General features: G+C 39.5%; 1 protein-coding gene and 1 long non-coding RNA gene across 2 annotated transcripts in view; one reads left to right on the top strand and one right to left on the bottom strand.

Annotated features, from left to right (window-relative positions):
- The window catches only part of LOC310737758 (obscurin-like), a 380,181-nt gene that overhangs the window by 132,972 nt on the left and 225,978 nt on the right, over positions 1 to 21,231 (bottom strand). The window contains exons 13-14 of the mRNA XM_083562347.1: positions 20,437 to 20,757; positions 1,461 to 1,781 (exon numbers count right to left, since the gene is read on the bottom strand). Of these exons, the coding sequence (XP_083418473.1) occupies positions 1,461 to 1,781; positions 20,437 to 20,757 (642 nt within the window). The remainder of the gene's footprint in view (positions 1 to 1,460; positions 1,782 to 20,436; positions 20,758 to 21,231) is intronic.
- LOC310739326 overlaps positions 1 to 21,231 on the top strand; it is a 224,718-nt gene that overhangs the window by 128,845 nt on the left and 74,642 nt on the right. The window lies entirely within an intron of this gene.

Below are 21,231 nucleotides of genomic sequence, written 5' to 3'. Positions count from 1 at the left end.
ACAATGATGATGATGATGATGATGATGATGATGATGACAAAGATGATGAATGTTGTGTAGGTATTGAGGTTGAAACTGGGGCATGTAAATCAAAACAGTGAAACATTGATTTAGGTAATAAATAACATGTAAGTGAATCTAGTATGTAACTAATAACAGTACAAATGCAACACAATACATTTTACATTTTGTAAGTTTGTAAGAAAAACTGTATGATGGACATGGAGACAATGTGGACACAAATTTACCAATAACTGCCAGGTTGATCTGTTTGAAATAAACCCTGTATCGGTGATCAGATGTTCAGGCTGCTTCAGCTCCACACCAGAATTCACCAGAATCCTGCTCAGTTACATTTCAAATTCTCACAATGATGATTTGTTCTGTTCTGTCATCATACAGGGAGAATTTTCCCACATTTATATATTTTCTACTTTCTAGATTCAGATTAATTATAAACACAAGCAGCAGGTTGCAGCCTCTTGCAAAGAAACTTGGCGTGATTCCTGAGGGATTGTGGGTATTTACAGCTGATGTTCAAATCTCCTCCTACATGCACAGTCTTACTGATTGACTTCTCATAGGACAGATCTGCAAATCCCAACCAATGAAATCTGTGTATATGTATATAAACTAGACATTTATATAGTATATATACAGAGTAATCTGTAAGCAACATGTTGCAACTGCTAAAACACACAATTACAGTTTGTTTTCTTCTCTAACATTCAGCTTCATTACAGTTTAGTATTGCATCAGACACACTAACAGCACACGGGTATGTTCCAGTGTCCTTCACTGTTTAGTTTTGTTGGTATTTGAGTAAAACACTACTGATTTGTTCTGATGTTACAGAAAGATTTTGGTTTGTCTTTATATTCATCCTCATATCTGCACTTAATGCTGATTCCTACCCCTGTATACGCACTCACTTCTCTAGAGCCTGAGCTTCCTGTAAAATGTTCAAATTATGTTCAAACAATTACAACTGTAATGAGGTAACTTATGGTGAAAAAAGGCAGGAGTGAAATATCAGGCAATCAGAACAGTACAGAGCAATCAGAAACATAATGAAGTGTCTAAGCAAAAAAGGAAAAGAATATAATGAGCAAAGACGACATGCTCAGATACACAAATTGTAATGAAACGTCTTGCAAATGAACTGATATAAATACAAAAAGCAACTGAAAGAAGCATGAACATTCAGCTTGCAGGTTGGTTTGGATCTCATTTGCTGTTTTAAAAATAAATAAAGTTAAATGCACAGAAAGGTGATTAATATTTCAGGCAGGAAAATGGGAACATGTTTGATGTCAGTATTTAAACAGAAGAGTAAAAAGTAAAAAACATGTTAAAATGATAATACATTTTAGTAATGAAGTGTGATAACTTGGTCTTGTGTCTGCTAATGACACTGGAGCTTTGTGAAGATAAACAGAAGGCAATGTTTGGAGACTCACCTTTCTTTACTTTTAGTTCCACTGCTGTGTAAATGTCGTTTCCCAAAGATATATCAACTCCACACTGATACGTCCCAGTGTCCTCTACAGTGATCTCTCTGATCATAACGCTGAACTCTGCTGATTTGGTGTTATCAAACAGTGAGAATCTTCCTGAAGTTACCCACATGTTTTTATCTTCTGTCTTTATTAGATCAGAACAGCCTGGCGATGAACCCTTACAGAAATATTTTAGGTTTTGTGTGTAATCTGTATTATACTTGCACTTGATTAGAACGTCACCTCCTGAATATCCTGTTACTTCCTTGGAGGCTCCTCCATCTAACAAAACACCAAATATCCATCTGAGCAAAACCTTCCTTTATGTACCACTGCCGCTGATAATGAGGATTATTATAAAGTGCATTTCTTTACCTGAGTTTAAGCAGATGGTGAAGATGAGGAGGAGGATCTTCATCCTGAGGCCACACACAGATCTCCACACCAAGTCCACTTCATAAAGTTATTAAAGTTCCTGTTCTGCCACACACTGTTACTGTCTCTATCCTGCTCTGTGACTGTGCTGCATCTTTAACTGTTTTAACCAGAAACTGATGCCGTGCCCACTTCCCCTTCTATCTGCACAAGAAAGAGCTGTTCAGGAAGTGTGTGTGTGAAATATATGTGAATTGCATTAGCACAATACAAAATCTTTCTGACAAAAAACTGCCTTTGGTCAGTTCCCAGGTGTAAACAATCATACGAAGGTGTATGAGTGTTTAACTGAAGACACAGGCGAACATCGCATGACAGGCATTTCCTTTGTGTTTTGTGGTGCTTACTGTAAGAAAGGATTCCTATTCAGTTGTATTTCCGCTTTGTCTGCATCTGGCTGACTCATGTGTACATTCCACAAAATTGTCCTGTATCTGTCCCTTGACATAATTGTTGCTGGAAAGGGAACTGTGAAAATACTGCTCTGTCGCCAGTAGTCTATGATGGAGGGCAACTTTACCATTGCCATGTAAAATAAGAGCCCAATGTAGCGATAGATCTCACTCACGGTTACATCTCTGCATTTGTATTTGCGTCCCTTGGCTATTGACTTTGCAGCTTGAGCATTTGTGTTGTGGCACAGAGTTGACAACACTCTCCGGGAAAAACATTTTAAATAGACTAAATGGAGAATGAGAGTCAGAAGACCTCAGTTGAGGTCCAGGTTCACATGCGGGCAGGAATCGCAAAGTCGTGTCGTTATCTGTCCGATCCTTCAATGACATGCTGGACTGTCTGTGTGCTGCCTTTGCCCTTTTTGGAGCAGGTGCCTGATCACATCTGTTTATGAAACACACACACACACACACACACACACACACACACACACATGAACATCACTAATTGGTGAAGTTGTTTGCATATGTCATACCATGCAATAATGATTCAAACTAAATAAAATTTAAGAAAATATAAAATATGTACTTACTCAGGATGATTCTCGGTCGAACTCAAAATGGAGCGACGCCTGCGTGGCCTGGTGTGAGTTTCCAGTGAAGGCAAGGGTGATGCAGCCACATTCCTAAAAATAACCAAACAATATATTTTAGGATGATGAATACACTTGAACAAAATATATTTGTAAGCATTCATTGTACATATAGCATTTAAACCTCAGCATTCTGGAACATCGCTGCTAGCTAACACTACATAACAGCCTTTTAGGATGATAAGTGAGACTAACCAAAACTGAACTGAGGCTAAAATATAACTTTATATAATGTCAACAATATTTAGGGCATACAATTACAAACAGTTAATGTTACAAATGAGCAGATATTGGCGGATTTTTGTTGTAACATTAAAAGGCAATGCTGACAAAAGCTAGGCAGAGATGTCTACAAACAGTATTAGATTTATATGATCAGAATGTAAAACTTAATAAATTAATAACTTAATAACTCATCATAGCAACTTGAATCGTCGAAATCGCAATCTTCTTCGAATGAAAAGGTAAATTCTTCATCACTGTCCAAAACCATCTGTTAGTGTTAAGACGGTTTTCACACTGTTTCACACACATTCCTTTGTCTGTTCAGTGTCTATAGAATATTTACGATGTTAGTCTGTAAGGTAAACAGGGAGTCTTCTCTGGGTTCACACATCTCCGGCTAGTATATCCTCTTGACTAAACAGGAAACAACTTTAGGTCAGCTTTCTTTCCTCTGTGTGTATATATATACGTTCTCCTGCCTGCAATAAACCGAAGAAGAACATTTGCTGTGTGTGGTGTGATTCTTCCCTGATCAGAAAGGCACTACGGGCATCGCAGGTTGTATGGAAAACCTCTCCAAGAATTTAGTTTCGTTTTGGGCATGATAAAAATCTAACAGTTTTGGTGTCAGAAGCGGGATACTTTCCGGCAATATCCAAAGGGAGATCACGCATCAAGGTAAGTTTTAGGATACTTCGTTGTTTGCTGGGATTGTCCTGTTTGCCAGCCAATAGGGCTGCATGTGTGTTCGTGTCTTGGTTATGCATTAATTGTTTAATTAATTATAATTTCCTTTGGTGGGATGATTTCTTTGCGACATTGTTTTCCTCACCTTAGATGTAAGATGCAAGATTAGAATAAGTTTTTTACGGTCTGTCTAATATAGGTAATATTGTCTGACGTATCCAAAAGAATCCACGATAATTTATATGCCCGAAAAAAATAAATAAATGAAAAATTATTTGTTTAAAAAAATAAATAAATAAATAAAAAAAGTGAGAAAAAAAGAGAAAAGAAATTAAAGAAAAACAGACATTTTGAAAAGACTTTCAAATTTTTCAAAAGACTTCAATCTTGTTTTGGCTTTATAGTCTATTTTTTTCTCCTAACTTACAAAATTTGTGATCCAATTGGAGAGACTGGATTACTTTTTCTGTTTGAAGACTGCGATCCCCCTGGTGCCTAGCACAGCAGTATTGTCTGAGTGTTATTTGTTGTGTGTATTGTCTGAGTGTTAAGTTTTGTGTGTATTTATGTGGATCTTGCACTGCACCACGCTGTCTGAGATCCTCCAGCACTGCTCGACTGGTACCACCTTCTCTCAGAATGAGAGGTAAGTACACTTCAAGGCTCTTCTCTGTTCTGGCACCGAGGTGGTGGAATTAACTTCCCCTAGAAGTCTGTACAGCAGAGTCCCTGACTATCTTCAAGCGACGACTGAAGACCTACCTCTTCCTGAAATACTTAAATTAGCACTTTTCTAAGTTTGTAGAATTCAAGGGTTATATATTTATATTACTTCCCGTGGGCTCACCACCTGCAGGAGGGACCGTAAGGGACGGTGCTGTGAGGATTGGGCAGCAGTCGAAGGCGGGGGCCTGCTTAGACTGCTGCCCCCGTGACCTGAATTACGGATAAGCGGGTGAAAATGAATGAATGAATATTTATATTGAGTTTGTAATCTAGCATACCAGTGTAGATTTATTCATTACTAGAGACTCAAAGCACTTTTGTACGTCGCTCCTGATAAGGGCGTCTGCTAAAAGCCGCAAATGTAAATGTAAATGTGGATATGCGGTTGTAAGATTACCTGATGTAATAGTTGAAGCTAAATCATTACCATACACATCAGCAGAAGCTGCAGAGTTGGTCGCACTTACAAGAGCATGTCAGTTGTCTGAAGGTAAAGTAGTGACTATATACACTGATTCTAAGTATGCTTATGGTGTTGTGCATGATTTTGCCGAAACATGGAAGCAAAGAGACTTTAAAACATCTGATGGAAAGCCCATAGCGCATTTTAATCTCATAGACGACCTTTTAAAAGCTGTTCAACTCCCTGCCAAAGTGGCCATAGTGAAGGTTAAAGGACATGCAGTAGGTGATTCAGAGGAAATTCAGGGAAACACGTTAGCGGATAAAGTAGCTAGGGAAGCAGCAAAACAAGCAGTAGATTTGGACACAGTACATACAAATCCTAAGATCTCGATGATGTCACATATCTCCAATATACCAGACATTGACCTAAAGATACTTCAGAGCCAGCCTACTGAGGAGGACATAAAGTATTGGGCTTCCAAACAATGTAAATCAGATTCGGCTGGTATCATTTGATATGTAAATGGTAAAATTGCTCTGCCTAAACTAGCTTTAATAGTGTTGGTTAAGCATTACCATGGGATGTCACACATTAGCATAGCTAAAGTCATACAGGCTATAAACGCATTATACTGTATTGCTGATGTAGCTAAAACAACTGTAGTGTTTTAAATGTATAGTATCTTAAATGTGTAATATCAAAAGGCCTAAACTCATATTATTCCGCAATGGTGACATTCCTGGAGAGGCCAAAGTAAATTACTGAACCGCCTGGACAGATGGTTTTCTGTAAACAAAAGTGTTGGGAGTAGACTAAATGTTATCTTAAGACTGGTGAGAGATACGTGCTCTCACCAGTGTTGAGATAATGTTCTTAAAACAAATATGGAATGTGGTCCAGGATGTATATCTTCTTGGGAGGCGACTTCCCCGTTCACCATATACTTCGAGGTACAGGAAAACGGGATGCGCTTTATGTTTTATGATCTGGGAATGTGAGCCCTGGAAACATCTGGACATTTCAGGCTTCTCTTTACGTTCAACATTATTGCACAGTAAGCTCATATGCATCTCATTTACATTAAGAGGTGGACCCAGGAAACGGGCAAGCATTTAATGTGTGTGTAAGCATGGATCTGGAGTCAGACTTTGAATCAGAGCGTGCTGACTCCAGGCTTGACCCGAGGGCCTGTAAAGATGCTATATTTCTGTGCTGAATAAAAATCATTATTTACATGAAATACGGTGTCTAAGAGGAGTCCTTCCAGCCGACAACTACACCTCATCAAGACGACGAATATACAACATTTCCTGGCGTCACGAATCCTGGGCGTGTTGCGGCCTTGAAGCTTCGCGGGTCTGCTCTGATGACTGCTCCCTGATCTGTCCGGCCGGCTGAAACGGTGAGCGTTTGGGGTTCCGTTTCTCTGCTGTTGGGTCGCACCGTTAAAGGCCTGTGTGTGGGTTATTGGGTTTTGTGTTGTGTTGTGATTGTCGGTTTGGGTGGCTCTCCGTTCTAAATTGTTTGTTGCGTTGCTGGCAACGCAAAGGGGGGATTACGGGAAGATTTAAAGAAAGCAAAACGTTTAAATATAAGAGTAAAGTTGAAGTAAAGAGAAGTTACATTAATGAGAGTTAAAAAATTTAAATAACAAGAGTAAAAGCTGAAGGGAATGAGCTAAAGTAAAAAGTAAAAGGTGAATGACTCTGAGAAAGAGTTAAATATGGTAAAAAAAAGTTGAAGTAATAAAGGTAAACAGGAATATAAAGGTTGAAATAAAAAAGGAAAAGTAAGAATAAGGTTTAAAGAGGAAGCCGCAAGGTTTGGATGAAAGCCCTTTTCAGGAAGGCGATCTTAGATGGGCCGACAAAATCCTGAAACCCATTAGGTGGATTTCAGGTCAGTTCTGGGAACTGGATGATGCAGAATTAAAATTCAATTGAAGTTCCCACTCTGACTAATTAGCTGACGAGCTAGGTGATGATGCAACTGTCATTTGAATTTCTGCATATCAATAAGGTAGCAAAAATTTAATAAAGGAAGGAAAATAAAGAGAAAATAGAATAAAGGTGCGGCAAAATAGCATGCTATAACTTGGTATGACTGAGTCGACTATAGTGTATGTGGAATTTGTGTGTGTGTGTTGAGGAAAACGTGTGTGCGCTTTGAGGAAAATAAAATAAGATAAGGGGTGTCTCTCCCTCTCTGTGCGCGCGGAACTAAGTGTGTGTCTGTGTTTGCGCGTGTGCGCTCAGCTGCGAGTGAAGTCCCTCTTTCTCCGCTGTGAGCGAAACCCCCCCCTCCCCCCCCCTCTCCCTCTGCTTTTCTGTCTCTCTGCGTGTGAGGGTCTGCGCTCCGCTGCGGGCGGGCGGGATCCCCTCCTCTCTCTCTCTCTCTCTCTCTCTCTCTCTCTCTCTCTCTCGAGTGTGTGTATGTGCGTTTCGCTAAAAGGGACCCCCTCCCCTCCCCCTCTGTGTCTGAATTTTTGTGTGTAAGGCTGCAGCCGTGTGTGTGTGTGAGATACGTTCTAGTAACTATAAGGATAATATTTGTCTTCTATTAAGAATAAAACAATGAGCCTCATTACATGAGAGGACTGAATCTGTTAAAACTTATGAGCTTCCTTCGGAAGACCTTTTTTCTGTTAAATAACAAAAGAAAAGATAAAAAAAATATTTTATGGCCAAATAACCTTAAACCTTTACCTATCTAAAGAGGACCTCACACACCGAAGTCAAAGCCCCTTAATACTGAATGAATAAAGATATCCCTACAGTGAGACAAAACACTCCCCTGCCCTGAATGAATAATATAATTCCCAAAAAAGGAAATTTTCAAGTAGAGAAATTAATGAGGGTGTGTGTGTGTGTGTGTGTGCGTGTATGAGCAAGTATTATAATAAAGTGATTATTGTATATGTATATGTATTGTTTGTGAGTAATACTGATTGATGAAAAGTTGGGGTGATTATTAAAGTAAAATAAATTAGAGTTTAAGCAATAATGATGTTTAGAGGTTAAAAGGAGATAAGCAATCTGTAGAGTATAAAATCCTGGCTGTTAATGGATGTTGTTTGTGTGTGTGTGGAGCATGTGGTACTAAGGTCCTGTCTGTTTTCTCTGTGTGATTTGTGGTACGTGGAACTGCTGTCCAGAACGACACATGAATAGAGGCCCACGACCGGAGCAACATGATCAACGCATGGCTCCTGTTTGACTGAGGCTAGTGCTGTTTTATCCACAAAATTTTAAGTACTTGGATGTGTATGTGAAAATATGTGTGCGTATTAAAAAATATAAATTTTTACCGTGCCGTTTGATCTCTCCGCTTGAGAAGTATCGCAGTGAATTACATTTTGTGTGTGACCTTTGTGTTATGCAGTTTAAAGGAGACTTGGCAACGGACTGACCAGTCGTGGTATTTAACTAGTAATTATTTGATTTGTACTCGGTCAAGGGTTGTTGTCGTAAGTTTTACAATTTATCTGTAGGTATTTTGTAGAAGTTAAATTTAAGTAATCTTTAATTTGGTAGTTGGTATCAATTTATGCGTACAAAAATACAGAAAGTTGTAATAATGTCGAAAATAATTACTCCTGTAGATGTGGTACAGAAGTATAATCCTTTAATTAAGGGCATCGTAAAGATGATGGAGAAATGGCATAAGCGATGGCCTGATATTGAACGACCATGGCCCCAAGAAGGGACCTTTAACCCCGAAGTAATCCAGACAATGCATGTGCTTATATCAACGTATAAAGCGGAGCAGAAAAACGGTAAGAGAGGGAAAAAGCGTATGGATAAAAGACAGATAGAGCTGGGTATTCTCAAGTTATTTGAAAATGAGGGACAGAAGCGGTCAAAGGCTGTAAATGATGAGAAAAATAAGGGTGTGGAGACCATAAAAAAAAGTGTGAAAGAGACAGAAAAGTTGATGGCAGAGATTAATGCACCTTTCTCTCATGTGGATTTAGTAAAGGATCCCCCACCATATGAGAAACAGATAAAGTTTGAGGACATTTATCCTCAGCTCCCAGTAATTAACCAGGAAGGTGGTTACAGTATCAGAGACCATAATGATCGGATAATAGAAACAGGGCAGGCAGATATGACTATAGAAATGTATCCAAGTACCAAAAGTAAGGGAAAAGCAACACGTTTGGGAAACAAAGGGAATCGGAGGGTTAGAAGGATAAAGGTTATGGATGATGGTGATCAGAGTGAAGGCGTAGCATTAGGTGGATATCATCCTGCTGTCAGGCGCATATTATCAAAGGCAGAAAAACAAGGAGATAGAATGAGGGATAGGGAGTTGGTAAGGAACGATAGCTCTACAGACAGTGAGGAAGGAGATAGTGATGAGGATCTGGAGAATAAGAGTGGTTTGAGAGAATTTTATTCGAAGAAATTTAGCCCGGGAATAGAGGAGCGCCGAGATAGCGCCTCAACAGAGATTGAAGGAAGCATGAGTTGACGGCTTTCGCATCTGTTCACCCCTAGGGAGTTGGAGAGGTCATATTCAAAGCAGAAAGGGTCACAGGAGAGAGAGTCTCGGAAAACAGAGAAGCATTATTCTTTACGCTCTAAAGGAAAGGATTGTGATGCATTGTGTCCAGTATTAATAAGAGGACAAAATCTAGAGTATAAGCCTTGGCAGAATACAAATATGTCTGACATACTTGAAAAGTTGCCTACTCTACAGAGTGGAGCATACCCTTGGATTACAAAGCTGGAAGAGATTATGGTGGGAACACAAATGGCTATAGGAGACATTAAGAGATTATTAGCCAGTCTTCTTGGGGTTCAAGGCATGGAGGAAGTCCTACAGAGGGCAGGACTTAATCGTTATGTGGGAACCGCTGTTAATGATTCAGAATTGTTTTCTGCAAATAGAGGTCGAGTGTGGAGAGCTTTGAAAGATATATTTCCAACGAATGTACATCCCGATAACATTTTTATTGAGCCGCTAGGTCAGGAAGAGAATCCGAGGGCCTATGTGTCAAGAGCTCATCAGGTGTGGAGAAGGATCACAGGAAATGATCCAGATTTAAACCAGATGGAGCAGTCTATTTTAAGAGCTAAAATAGAGAAGGGACTGCCCCAACCAGTAAGGAGTAAGTTAGCCGAAGTGGTCAGTCTTAGGAATGCTGTAAAGGGGACATATATAGATAACATAGCTCATCAGGTGGAATTATATCGTAAAAAAGAATTTGATCAGAAACAGCAGGATCTAGAGACCCTTAGGAAGCTTAATCAGATACAGCTGGTGGATAGTAAAAAGAAAGAGAAAAAGCAGGCTGTGATTGTGCAGGCTCCGTCCCCGGTGGATCAGGCACAATCTCAGCCATATCAGCTTCAGTATCAATTACCGCAGCCACCATCAGCAGGTCTTATGATTTCTTATCCACAGCCAGCTCCAGGTCAATTTCAGACCTGGAGAGCTCGAGGCCGTGGAACTTTTGGGAGAGGTAGAGTAGGAAGATTTAATTCAAACTTCCAACAGTCACAGGAAGCATGTTACAATTGTGGACAGATTGGTCATTTCGCCCGTGAGTGCAATAGACAAGGAGAAAATTCCAGAGGAAATTTCAGGGGCCAGTTTAGGCCATCTGGACGACTGGTGAACCCGTTTAGGGGCCCAGAACCAGGTTTTTAGGGGTACCCAGAGGATCCGAGCGGGGGATGTCAGCTGGTAGTATTAGGGCCGGAGATAGATCCAACAATAGTGGTGAAAGTAAACAATAAACCATTAGAAGTAATGGCAGATAGCGGAGCTGCTTTTACCTGTATTCGGCCTGAAGATGCTATACATCTCCCCATGTCTGGTCAATTGATTCGGACAATCGGGTTTGAGGGAATAAAACAGCTGATTCCTCTCACGGAACCAATTAAACTCTGCTATAAAAATCTGAAAACTACAATACCTATATTAGTGTCAGAACATACACCTATTGCACTTTTGGGAAGAGATGCTTTGTGTAGATTGAATTGTACTATAAAATGCACACCTGACGGGTGTGATGGGGGTTGATGACTAAGGAAACTGAAGCTTCCTCCGTATTTTGGGTTGGAAGTCTTAGTGCTGAATTTTTGGAGCCTGCTAAGTTGTGGGAAAAATTTATTATGGCAAATATGCCCAATGTGCAAATTCCAGAGTATCCACTACATTGCACGCTTAAGTATTTTAAAAATGCTGTTTAAACAAGTCCAGATGAATGGTTGAGGAGTCAGCCATACCAAGTTCAACTCAGTTCGAGCTGTATCATTTTAGGACCACAAGGAGCAGCTATGAAGGTGCACATGGATGATTATTTGGAAAAGGAATTTGATATTATGAACAGCGTTCCACATGTGACTTTGTTGGTAGCTGAGGAGTATGATCAGAAGCATGTATTAGAGATGATGGCAGAAGCAGGGAAAGCCTTTTTTGTGCCGTTAACAGAGAATTTAACTATATGGAAGAGTGAAGATCAACGATTTATTAAGATCATGATCTCTGCTCAAGGTTTGGGACAGCCACAAACTGTGCGGCTGACACATGAGTCAATTTGTAATGTCAAAATAGACTCAGACCCCATGAGAGAGGAGATGTTGAAGCAAGTCCCAGAAAGTCTGTGGTCTCAACATAGCACGGATATAGGACTTGTGAAGTCAGCACAACCAGTGAAAGTGGAACTTAGACCAGAAGTTAAACCCCCGTGGAGAAATCAATATCCACTGAAAGAAGAGGCAATAAGGGGGATTGGATCACAAATTGAGGGACCTTTAAAAGCTGATGTTTTGAAAATAACTCAAAATCCACAGAGTAATACACCGTTGCTACCTTTGCGGAAACCTGATAATTCTTATCGTCTGGTACATGATTTAAGAGCAGTAAATGACATAGCAGCGGATTTTCCGGCAGACGGACCGGATCCACATACTTTATTAGCTCAAATTCCACCTGATGCAACACATTTTACAGTTTTAGATTTGTGTGGTGCATTTTTCAGTGTCCCACTCAGTGCTGAAAGTCAGGGATTGTTTGGGTTTACGTACAATGGACAGAGTTATGAATACAGAAGATTGCCACAAGGGTTTAAGCATAGTCCTCATATTTTCAACAAAGTATTGAAGGATGATTTGACAGGGATAGATCAGGTATTGAAAAGTACTGTTGTTCAATACGTGGATGATATTATTATTTGTTCACCAGATAAGAAAACGTGTCACAAGGACTCAATTAAACTGCTACAGATACTGGCTGAGAAGGGACATAAGGCCTCTCAGAAAAAGTTACAGTATTGTCAAGAGAAGGTAGTTTATTTGGGTCAGACAATAATGCAGGGACATAGAAGCAACTCCAGCAACCAGGTAGAAGCTATCCGTAAGGCACCAAAACCTAGGACTGTCAGAGAGTTGATGACATTTCTTGGTATTGCTGGCTATTCCTCAGTATGGGTGGAGGATTATGCTAGTTTAACAGGGCCTTTGAGAGCTATGATTAAAGACACTGGTAATGCTCAGCTTCATTGTAATCTTACCTGGACGCAGGATGGCCTTTTGTCATTTGAAACGATTAAACAGAGACTGCAGGAGGCTCCAGCGTTAACACTTCCTGACTACACAAATAATTTTTTGTTGTATGTATCTACTTCAACCGGAGGTAAATATGCATGTGCAGTTCTTTGTCAGCCAACAGGTATTGGGACAAGCCCCCAACCCATTTCTTATCATTCCACCGCATATTCAGAAGTTAAGCTAGGGCTACCATGGTGTTATCGTACAAAGGTAGGGGTCTATTTGATGTACGATAAAGCTTCATCTGTCACCATGGGTTACCCAGTAACAATCCTAACCCATCATAGCCTTAGAAATCTCTTGAACTATGGTAAATACACATTAACTATGCCTAGACTCAGAGATTACTATAGACTCCTAGAGCAGGAAGATGTTACTCTAGTGAGATGTGCTACAGTGAACCCAGCTGAAACTTTGCCAACTCTAGAAGATGGCGAACCCCATGACTGTGTACAAGAAGCAGAAAAATATTCAAGGCTTCGATCAGATCTGCAAGCCCTCCCGCTGCGTGAGTCAGATTTGGAGTACTGGACTGATGGGTCCTGCTATCGGGTGGGAGATAAATTGAGTGCTGGCTACGCAGTGGTAAGAGCACAAGGAGCAGGATGTGTAGTAGAAAAAGCTGAAGTTATACCACAGCCTGCATCTGCTCAGCTTGCTGAACTTGTGGGGCTAACTGAAGCATGTCTGCTAGCCGAAGGCAAGCGAGTGACAATATATACTGATTCCACGTATGCGCATAATGTGTGCCACTTGTTTGGAGCTTTATGGAAGAACCGAGGGTTTAAGAAGACAGATGGTTCTCCAATACATCATGCTCAAATAATGAAGCTGTTACATGCTATGATGAGACCTAAAGAAATAGCAATAGCTAAGTGTGCAGCACATAGGATGGATATGTCAAGGGTCACTCAAGGAAAAAGGCGGCTGATGAAGCTGCTAAGGCTGTCACAGGAGCGGACAAATTGGGTAAAGTGTTTCTGGTTACTCATGGAGTGGATTTGGAAGATAAAATTACCATTAGAGATGTGATTTTAATGCAGGAAGCTGCTCCGGCCATGGATAAACAGTTGTGGCTAGATCGAGGTGCTACTCAGGATTCTGCTGGTCTCTGGAGAAATCATGAGGGACTGATAATAGCACCTCCAGATTTGTTGGGTCTGATGATTCAGGAAGCACATGGGTTAGCTCATGTGGCAAGGGGGGAAGTAAGAAGGAAAATCATGGAGGAATATGGTTTTTAGGCACCCTGTTTACTTGAACAGATCGATTATGTCATAGGTAGGTGCGTTATCTGCTTGAAAAATAACGTTTGAAGGTGTGTGCCAGTTCCTCCTGGGCACATTCCCACTCCGAGGGGTCCTATGCGTGAATTAGTTGTGGATTTTGTTGATAAGACCAGTTGCAGGAAAAAGGTATATGTTGGTCGTCGTGGATAGGTTTTCTCGTTGGCCTGAGGCCTGTCCAACTAAGCGAAAGGATGCTCAGTCTGTTGCCAAGTTTTTGTGCAGAGAGGTTATAAGCAGGTGGGGACTTCTGGATTGAATATCCTCAGATAATGGTAAAGAATTTGTGGATAAAACAGTCAAATTAATCTTACAAAAGTTGGAAATTAAACAGCGTCTTGGAGCAGTGTACCACCCACAAAGTCAAGGAATGTGTGAAAGAATGAATGGTGTTTTAAAGAATCGCATTGTTAAGATCTGTCAGCATACGGGTTTAAATTGGGTAGCAGCGCTTCCGTTGGCACTGATGGCGTGTCGATCAAGTGAGCTGCGTGATTTGCATATGACACCTCATGAGTTGCTAACGGGAAGACGGATGCCGACTCCTTGTTTGCGTACCAGTGGGAAAGGTCCAAGTCTAGCACTTTTGGAAGACGAAATGCGAACTTATGTAACATATATGGTCAGCTTACATAAAAAGATATCCACATATGTTTTTGATAGGCAGAGGAAAGACGAGGCGCAGCAGAGACTTGATGAGCAAAAGAGCACCACAGTGCAACCCGGAGACAAGGTGTTTGTGAAAGTGTTTAGAAGAAAGTGGTATAACAAACGTCGGGAAGGACCATTTGAAGTGGTCCGCAGTACTGGAACAGCGGTCCAGGTCAAAGGGTTTCCAACGTGGTATAATTTATCACATTGTGTTAAAGCACCGAAAGAGGAGATAACGTGTTCCCAGAGTCAAGATGTTGAAGGTTCAAGAGAGTTGGAAGAAGGTATGGGTGAGCATGCAGCAGGAGAAGAGATGCATGACAATAACCAGAGTCAAATCCCAGAAGGGGAGGTTGTCCGTGATATGGGCAATGTTAATGATGCTGTGTACGCTTTTGATGATGCCAGAAATGACAGTACATTTAACGGACAGGAAAGAACATTGGGGGACATTGATTTCCAGCAGGTTCCCGAATCAGCAGAGCCTGTGGCAGTGGAGAGAAAAGCGTCACAGGTTAAGAAGGACTGGACTCAACTGCAGGAGAATCAAGGGAGACAGCTGAAAGAAGGAGTCCGAGACCGGCTCGGAGAAGGGTTAGACCAAAACGATACGAGAACTAGAGCCCATGTGGCTATAGTTCCTCAGCAGATCGCTACAACACCCTCTCCTCCGAAGGTTGTCATCAGAGCTAAGTTAGGGAAAGCGGTTGTTCTTCCTTGTCAATGTGGAAGATGGAATGTTGGTAGTACTAATTCTCCTAAGTGGAGGAATAATCGTGGTGAAGATGTGTTGTTGACAGGACCTGAATTTGAAAGTGTGCCTCACGATCAAAGAAAGTATTTTTTGTACAATGACATGAAGTTGGTGAAGATGCAGACGGATTGTTCACTAGTCTTGCGTAATGCTAACTAAGAATGTTGATACATCAACCCAGACTACTACTTTGTCACAGATAAAGCTTGTCACTACAGCTCTGGATACAACTACGAGTGTTAATACATCAACCCAGACTACTCCTACTTTATCTACGATTGTAAAAGTGTATAATGATACAACAGTGCCAATACCTTTGATGCCTGTGAAGTTTGTAAACATAACACAGGCACCGGACATAGTGACCTAAGAGTCGACAGAAGTGTTAAATATGACTCAGGAACCTATGTTGAAAACAAAGCCTACAGTAAATGGTAGTGAAGAGACCTTTGAAGCCGGGCAACAGATGTGGGATGAGCATGTTGTAGCCTCAGCTGAGATAACTCAGGAAAATATATTAGATACAATGAGTGACTATTTTAATTCTACTCAAATTCGTACTTTGCAAAAGAGAGACAGTGACTGGAAAGCATATGGTTTCGATTCATCGGTGTTACAGATTGCTGACCCCTGGGCAGGTAGGAACTTGTGGTTTCAGCAAATACCTCATTCTGTTAGATCAGTTAGAAATTTATTGCTTCATCCCCACCTGCTTATAACCTAAGCTATCCTAGGACAATGAGGACAATGTCCATTGTTAAAAGTGCAATACAAATACATTTTAATAAAACTGAACTGAACTACAGTTCTTCAATAACAAATAAGATTCAGACGTAAAGTTGTGGCAAAAAAATAAATTGAAAAAAATTATCTTCTATTAGTGTAGGAGCTTGAAATCAATGGTGGTTGTACAGGTACCATACTGTCATTAACTGAAGCTAATAGAGTTGTAGAGGTTTGTCAGTGTAGCCAAATCAGTGAGAGGCGCTGTTGTGCATACTCATTAAGCAACTATAAATTTTGATGGATAAAAATGGATCACTATAGTCATTCAACTTATACCCCAATATCATTGTGCAATGTCAATAGTAGATATACATATGTTAATACAAAAATCTTTAAAGACACAACAGTATGCCAGTATCATTTCAGACCAATGTAGCAAAAAGTACATCAAACACTTCTCACCTATGTAAAACAGACATGCTGGCTATATTATTGGTTGTGCAGTGGGTATAAGAGGTCAAACCACTAGAAGATTTAGTCTATTCTGATTCATTTTCAGCACTGTCAAGTTTGAAAAATCTTAAATCCTCGTCAAGGCAGGCTAATGTATTAATTAATTAATTTATAATACAAAATCTGCTTAGAATGTACCAGTGAGCTATAGAAATACTTGGTTCAGCACCACTTGCAGTAGATGGACTGCAATTCAGGGAGCTCAATGCAGATGGGACACCTCAGTTTATTGCACCACACTCTGGAGAACATGACTGTCCTGCTTGGTGCTGCTCCCAAAGCAAGCTGTAATGTTTTTTTTTGGGATGCTCTCAATGGTGCAGGTGTAAAAGATCCTGGGCAAGCAGGAGGGCAGTTTAAAGTCTCTAGGCCATTTAAGGTGGAATAGAAGTTAATGAACTTTCTTCACAAGGGTGTTGCTGTGACAGAATCATATATTGTTTTGTAGATTGTAGACTGGGGACCTGTTAATCTTAAAGGGGTGCAGCTCCTCTTCTGCTTTTTGTTTGTCTTAGGTCCTTCATCAGTCATTTTGTAATGCTGACATTAATGATGAAATTGTTCTCTAGGCATGAGTACTCCAGGATTTTATATATCCTATGAGTAGGACTACTTCTTGTTTCTTTCTATTTTTGTGTGTATTGTGTTCCTTCTTTTCTTTATTAAGCCATTGCTTGCCTGGTTCTATGACATAATTACTAATGTAACTTGGGATTTTCTACTCATAAAATTTGGATTTACATAGTCTGGTCATTTGATAGTGCTCCTACCTCATCATAGCAGGATCAGGAATATTCATAAAGATTTCACACACAATCTAAAATGTCAGGAACTCTGGCTTTCTAAATAATAAAGAGAAGCAAAAATTGTTGAATGCTCTTTTGACTACAATAACTAATTTTACTGTTTATTCACTGCATTTTCTTGAAGATTTATTGTTTCTACATGTAACAATAATGATTGTGGTGTAAGATGAAAAAGAAGCGTGACATAATCCCTATCCAATAATCTATCCACATAAAGCAGTGTAACTGACTGAAGTATATTCACATGAGTCCTTATCCTTAATGCTTATAACTGCATTATTAGAGTTGGTGGAATTGCTATACATAATCACTGTTGTGTACATCAGACCTTCAGCAGATTTCTCCCCCTCATATTCACACACTGCAAGAGGAACCTGAAAGAAAAGAGATATCAACATATACTCATGTTTTCACACTTTGCTTTTTTTTTTCAAAATGAACATGAACACTGATGAAGATAATTATCCCTTTGTCATTTCCCGATTTGTGATCAAAATGCCTACAAAAAGAAACTGTAGTACCAATAGAACCTGCCAAAACAAAAGCAGTCAAGTAATCAGTAGTTAATACTGTTTAATTTTTTAACAGTGTGTGTTACAGTGTGTACAGATAAACATAATATAATGTTTATGGGGGTGAATTTAAAATTATGGTAAAATTAAACATGATTAAACAGTGAATCAAGCACTAAATTTGTTCTTTATGGAAGTAGTTAGTGTTAGAGGTGGTGAGTAGAACGAAGGATCCAAATGCAGGATGCAAGCAGAGTAATATAAAATACGGTCTTTAATGAGAAAGAGACAGGAAGAAAAACATAATCCAAAAAAATAGTCCAAAAATTCAAAAGCCAGCAGACAGAGCAATGCAGAGAAAACCAAAAATCTAAATCCAATAAACTGTCCAAAAATCTTAAAGCCGGAAAAACAGCACAGCAGGGAGATCCAGAATCAACAATTACAAACAGTCCAAAATTCAGGCATGGCAACTGAGCAATAAAGGACAGATCAAAAACACAAATCAAAAATAGTCCAGAGTGCAAACCATAGCAGAGGCAGAGCAGAGCAAGGGTTAGGATAAGGGGATCAGGGTCAAGATCAGGAACAGGCAGGAAGGCAAGCAAACCGGTGAGATTATCTGCCAATGAGTTAATGTCTTGTTGTCCTTAAATACCGGGTGGCGCAGAAAAAAATGGCAAGATGGCAGCCGACCCGGACACGCGCACCGCAAAACCAGAATTGAGTGCCGCGAAACCGGAAGACAGAGCCCAGAATACCCTTACAGATAGGATATACAGAGGAACTCAGGGGTTATTAATTGATTTATTTGATTCAACAATTAATTACTTCATAAATTAATTCAAAAATACATTCATTTTCAGTAATTGATTTGGTCTTTTGTCATCACAGGGCAAAACAAATAAAGGGATTTACCTTGCATGTTGCATCTCTTATGTAAAATCACAAAAGGAAATGTAATTCCAATCAAAAGCAAAATTACAAATACAGTGTTCACAGCAAAAGCTGTAAATCCTGAAACAAGAGCGAAACAAACACTTCAACCCACAAGGGATGAGATTCATCAAAGTCATGTAGTATGGGTGCATCTGAGCAGAATCACCTGCTGGAGGAGAAGCTGGAGTAGACTCAGATAAGGAAGAAGAAGAAGCAGATGATGATGACGATGATAACATGAGTTCTGTATGTATTGAGTTTGTAACCGGGACATGTGGTTCAAAAGGAGAGTTTAGACAAAGTTTAGTTTGATGTTGAATGATGAGCGAGCAAATCGATTTTTATCACTGATAGCAGTACAAATGCAACACAATAATTTTACATTTTGTATTTGTGAAACTTCAGACATACTGATGACACAATGTGTCTCCATGTCTCTACAAACTCAGTGACTGTCAGGGTGATCTGTGTGAAATAAACCTTGTATCCATGATCAAATGTCCAGGCTGCTTCAGCTCCACACCAGAATTCACCAGAATCCTGCTCAGTTACATTTCTAATACTCACAGTGAAAATTTGTTTTGTTCTGTCATCATACAGGGAGAATTTCCCCACATATATATGTCTTTTTTTAACAGATTCGTTATAAACACAAGCAGCTGATTGCAGCTTCTTGCAAAGAAACTTGGTGTGATTCCTGAAGGATTGTGGGTATTTACAGATGATTTTCAAATCTCCTCCTACATGGACAGTCTTACTGATGAACTTCTCATAGGACAAATCTGCAAATCACAACCAATCAGATCAGTGTGTATATATATATATACATAATCTAGGTATTTCTACAGTATAACTACACAGAAATATGACAGCAACATGTTTCATCTGTTAAAACACACAATTATAGTTTGTTTTCTTCTCTAACATTCAGCTTCAATAAAGTGATATCTGTATTGCATCAGACACACTAACAGCACACGGGTATGTTCCAGTGTCCTTCACTATTTAGTTTTGTTGTTATTTAAGTAAAACACCACTGATTTGTTCTGATCTAACAGAAAGATTTTGGTTTGTCTTTATATTCATCCTCATATCTGCACTTGATGTTGATTCCTACCCCTGTATACGCACTCACTTCTCTAGAACCTGAGCTTCCTGTAAAATGTTCAAATCATGTTTAAAGAATTACAACTGTAATGAGGTAACTTATGGTAAAAAAAAAAAGGCAGGAGTGAAATATCAGGCAAACAGAACAGTACAGAGCAATCAGAAACATAATGAAGTGTCTAAGCAAAAAAGGTAAAGGATATAATGAGCAAAGACAACATGCTCAGATACACACATTGTAATGAAAAGTCTTGCAAATTAACTGATATAAATACAAGAAGTGACTGAAAGAAGAATAAAATTTCATTTTGCAGGTTGGTTTAATTTGCTGTTTTAAATATAGTCATGAAATAAAGATAAATGCACAGAAAGATGATTAATATTTCAGGCAGGAAAATAAGAACATGTTTAATGTTAGTATTTGAATAGAAGAGTAAAAAGTAAAAATATGTTAAAATAATAATTAAGTTTAGTACTGAAGTGTGATAACTTATTGTGTCTGCTAATGACACCAGAGCTTTGTGAAGATAAACAGAAGGCAGTGTTTGGAGACTCACCTTCCTTTACTTTTAGTTCCACTGCTGTGTAAATGTCCTTTGCCTGATATATATCAACTCCACACTGATACGTCCCAGTGTCCTCTACAGTGAGCTCTCTGATCATCACACTGAACTCTGCTGATTTGGTGTCATCAAACAGTGAGAATCTTCCTGAAGATACCCACATATTTTTATCTCCAGTCTTTATTTGGTCAGAACAGCCTGGCGATGAACCCTTACAGAAATATTTTAGGTTTTGTGTGTATTCTGTATCATACTTGCACTTGATAAGGACTTCACCTCCTGAATAACCTGTTACTCTCTTGAAGGCTCCTCCATCTAACAAAAGACCAAATATCCATCTGAGCAAAACCTTCCTTCATGTAACACTGCTGCTGAAAGTAAGGATTATTTTAAAGTGCATTTCTTTACCTGAGATCAGGCGGAAGGTAAAGATAATGAGGAGGATCTTCATCCTGAGGTCACACTCACAGATCTCCACACCAAATTCACTTCAGAAAGATATTAAAGCTCCTGTTCTGCTATACACTGTTACACACTGTTACTGTCTCTGTCCTGCTCCGTGAATGTGCTGCATCTTTAACTGTTTTAACCAGTAACTGATGCCATGTCAACTTCCCCTTCTTTTATGCATAAGTAAGAACTGTTCAGGAAGTGTGTGTGTAAAATATGTGTAAAATACATTAGCACAATACAAAATGTTTACAATTACTGATGCAAAAATGTTATTAGCCAAAATGAAGGTAAATAAATGTTTGATATCACTGTGAGCATTTTTCTCCCTGTGAATTA

This window comes from Silurus aristotelis, assembly GCF_946808225.1.
Source record: "Silurus aristotelis genome assembly, chromosome: 2".
NCBI classification, from domain to species: Eukaryota; Metazoa; Chordata; class Actinopteri; order Siluriformes; family Siluridae; genus Silurus; species Silurus aristotelis.
This window is presented reverse-complemented; position numbering and strand designations above follow the sequence as displayed.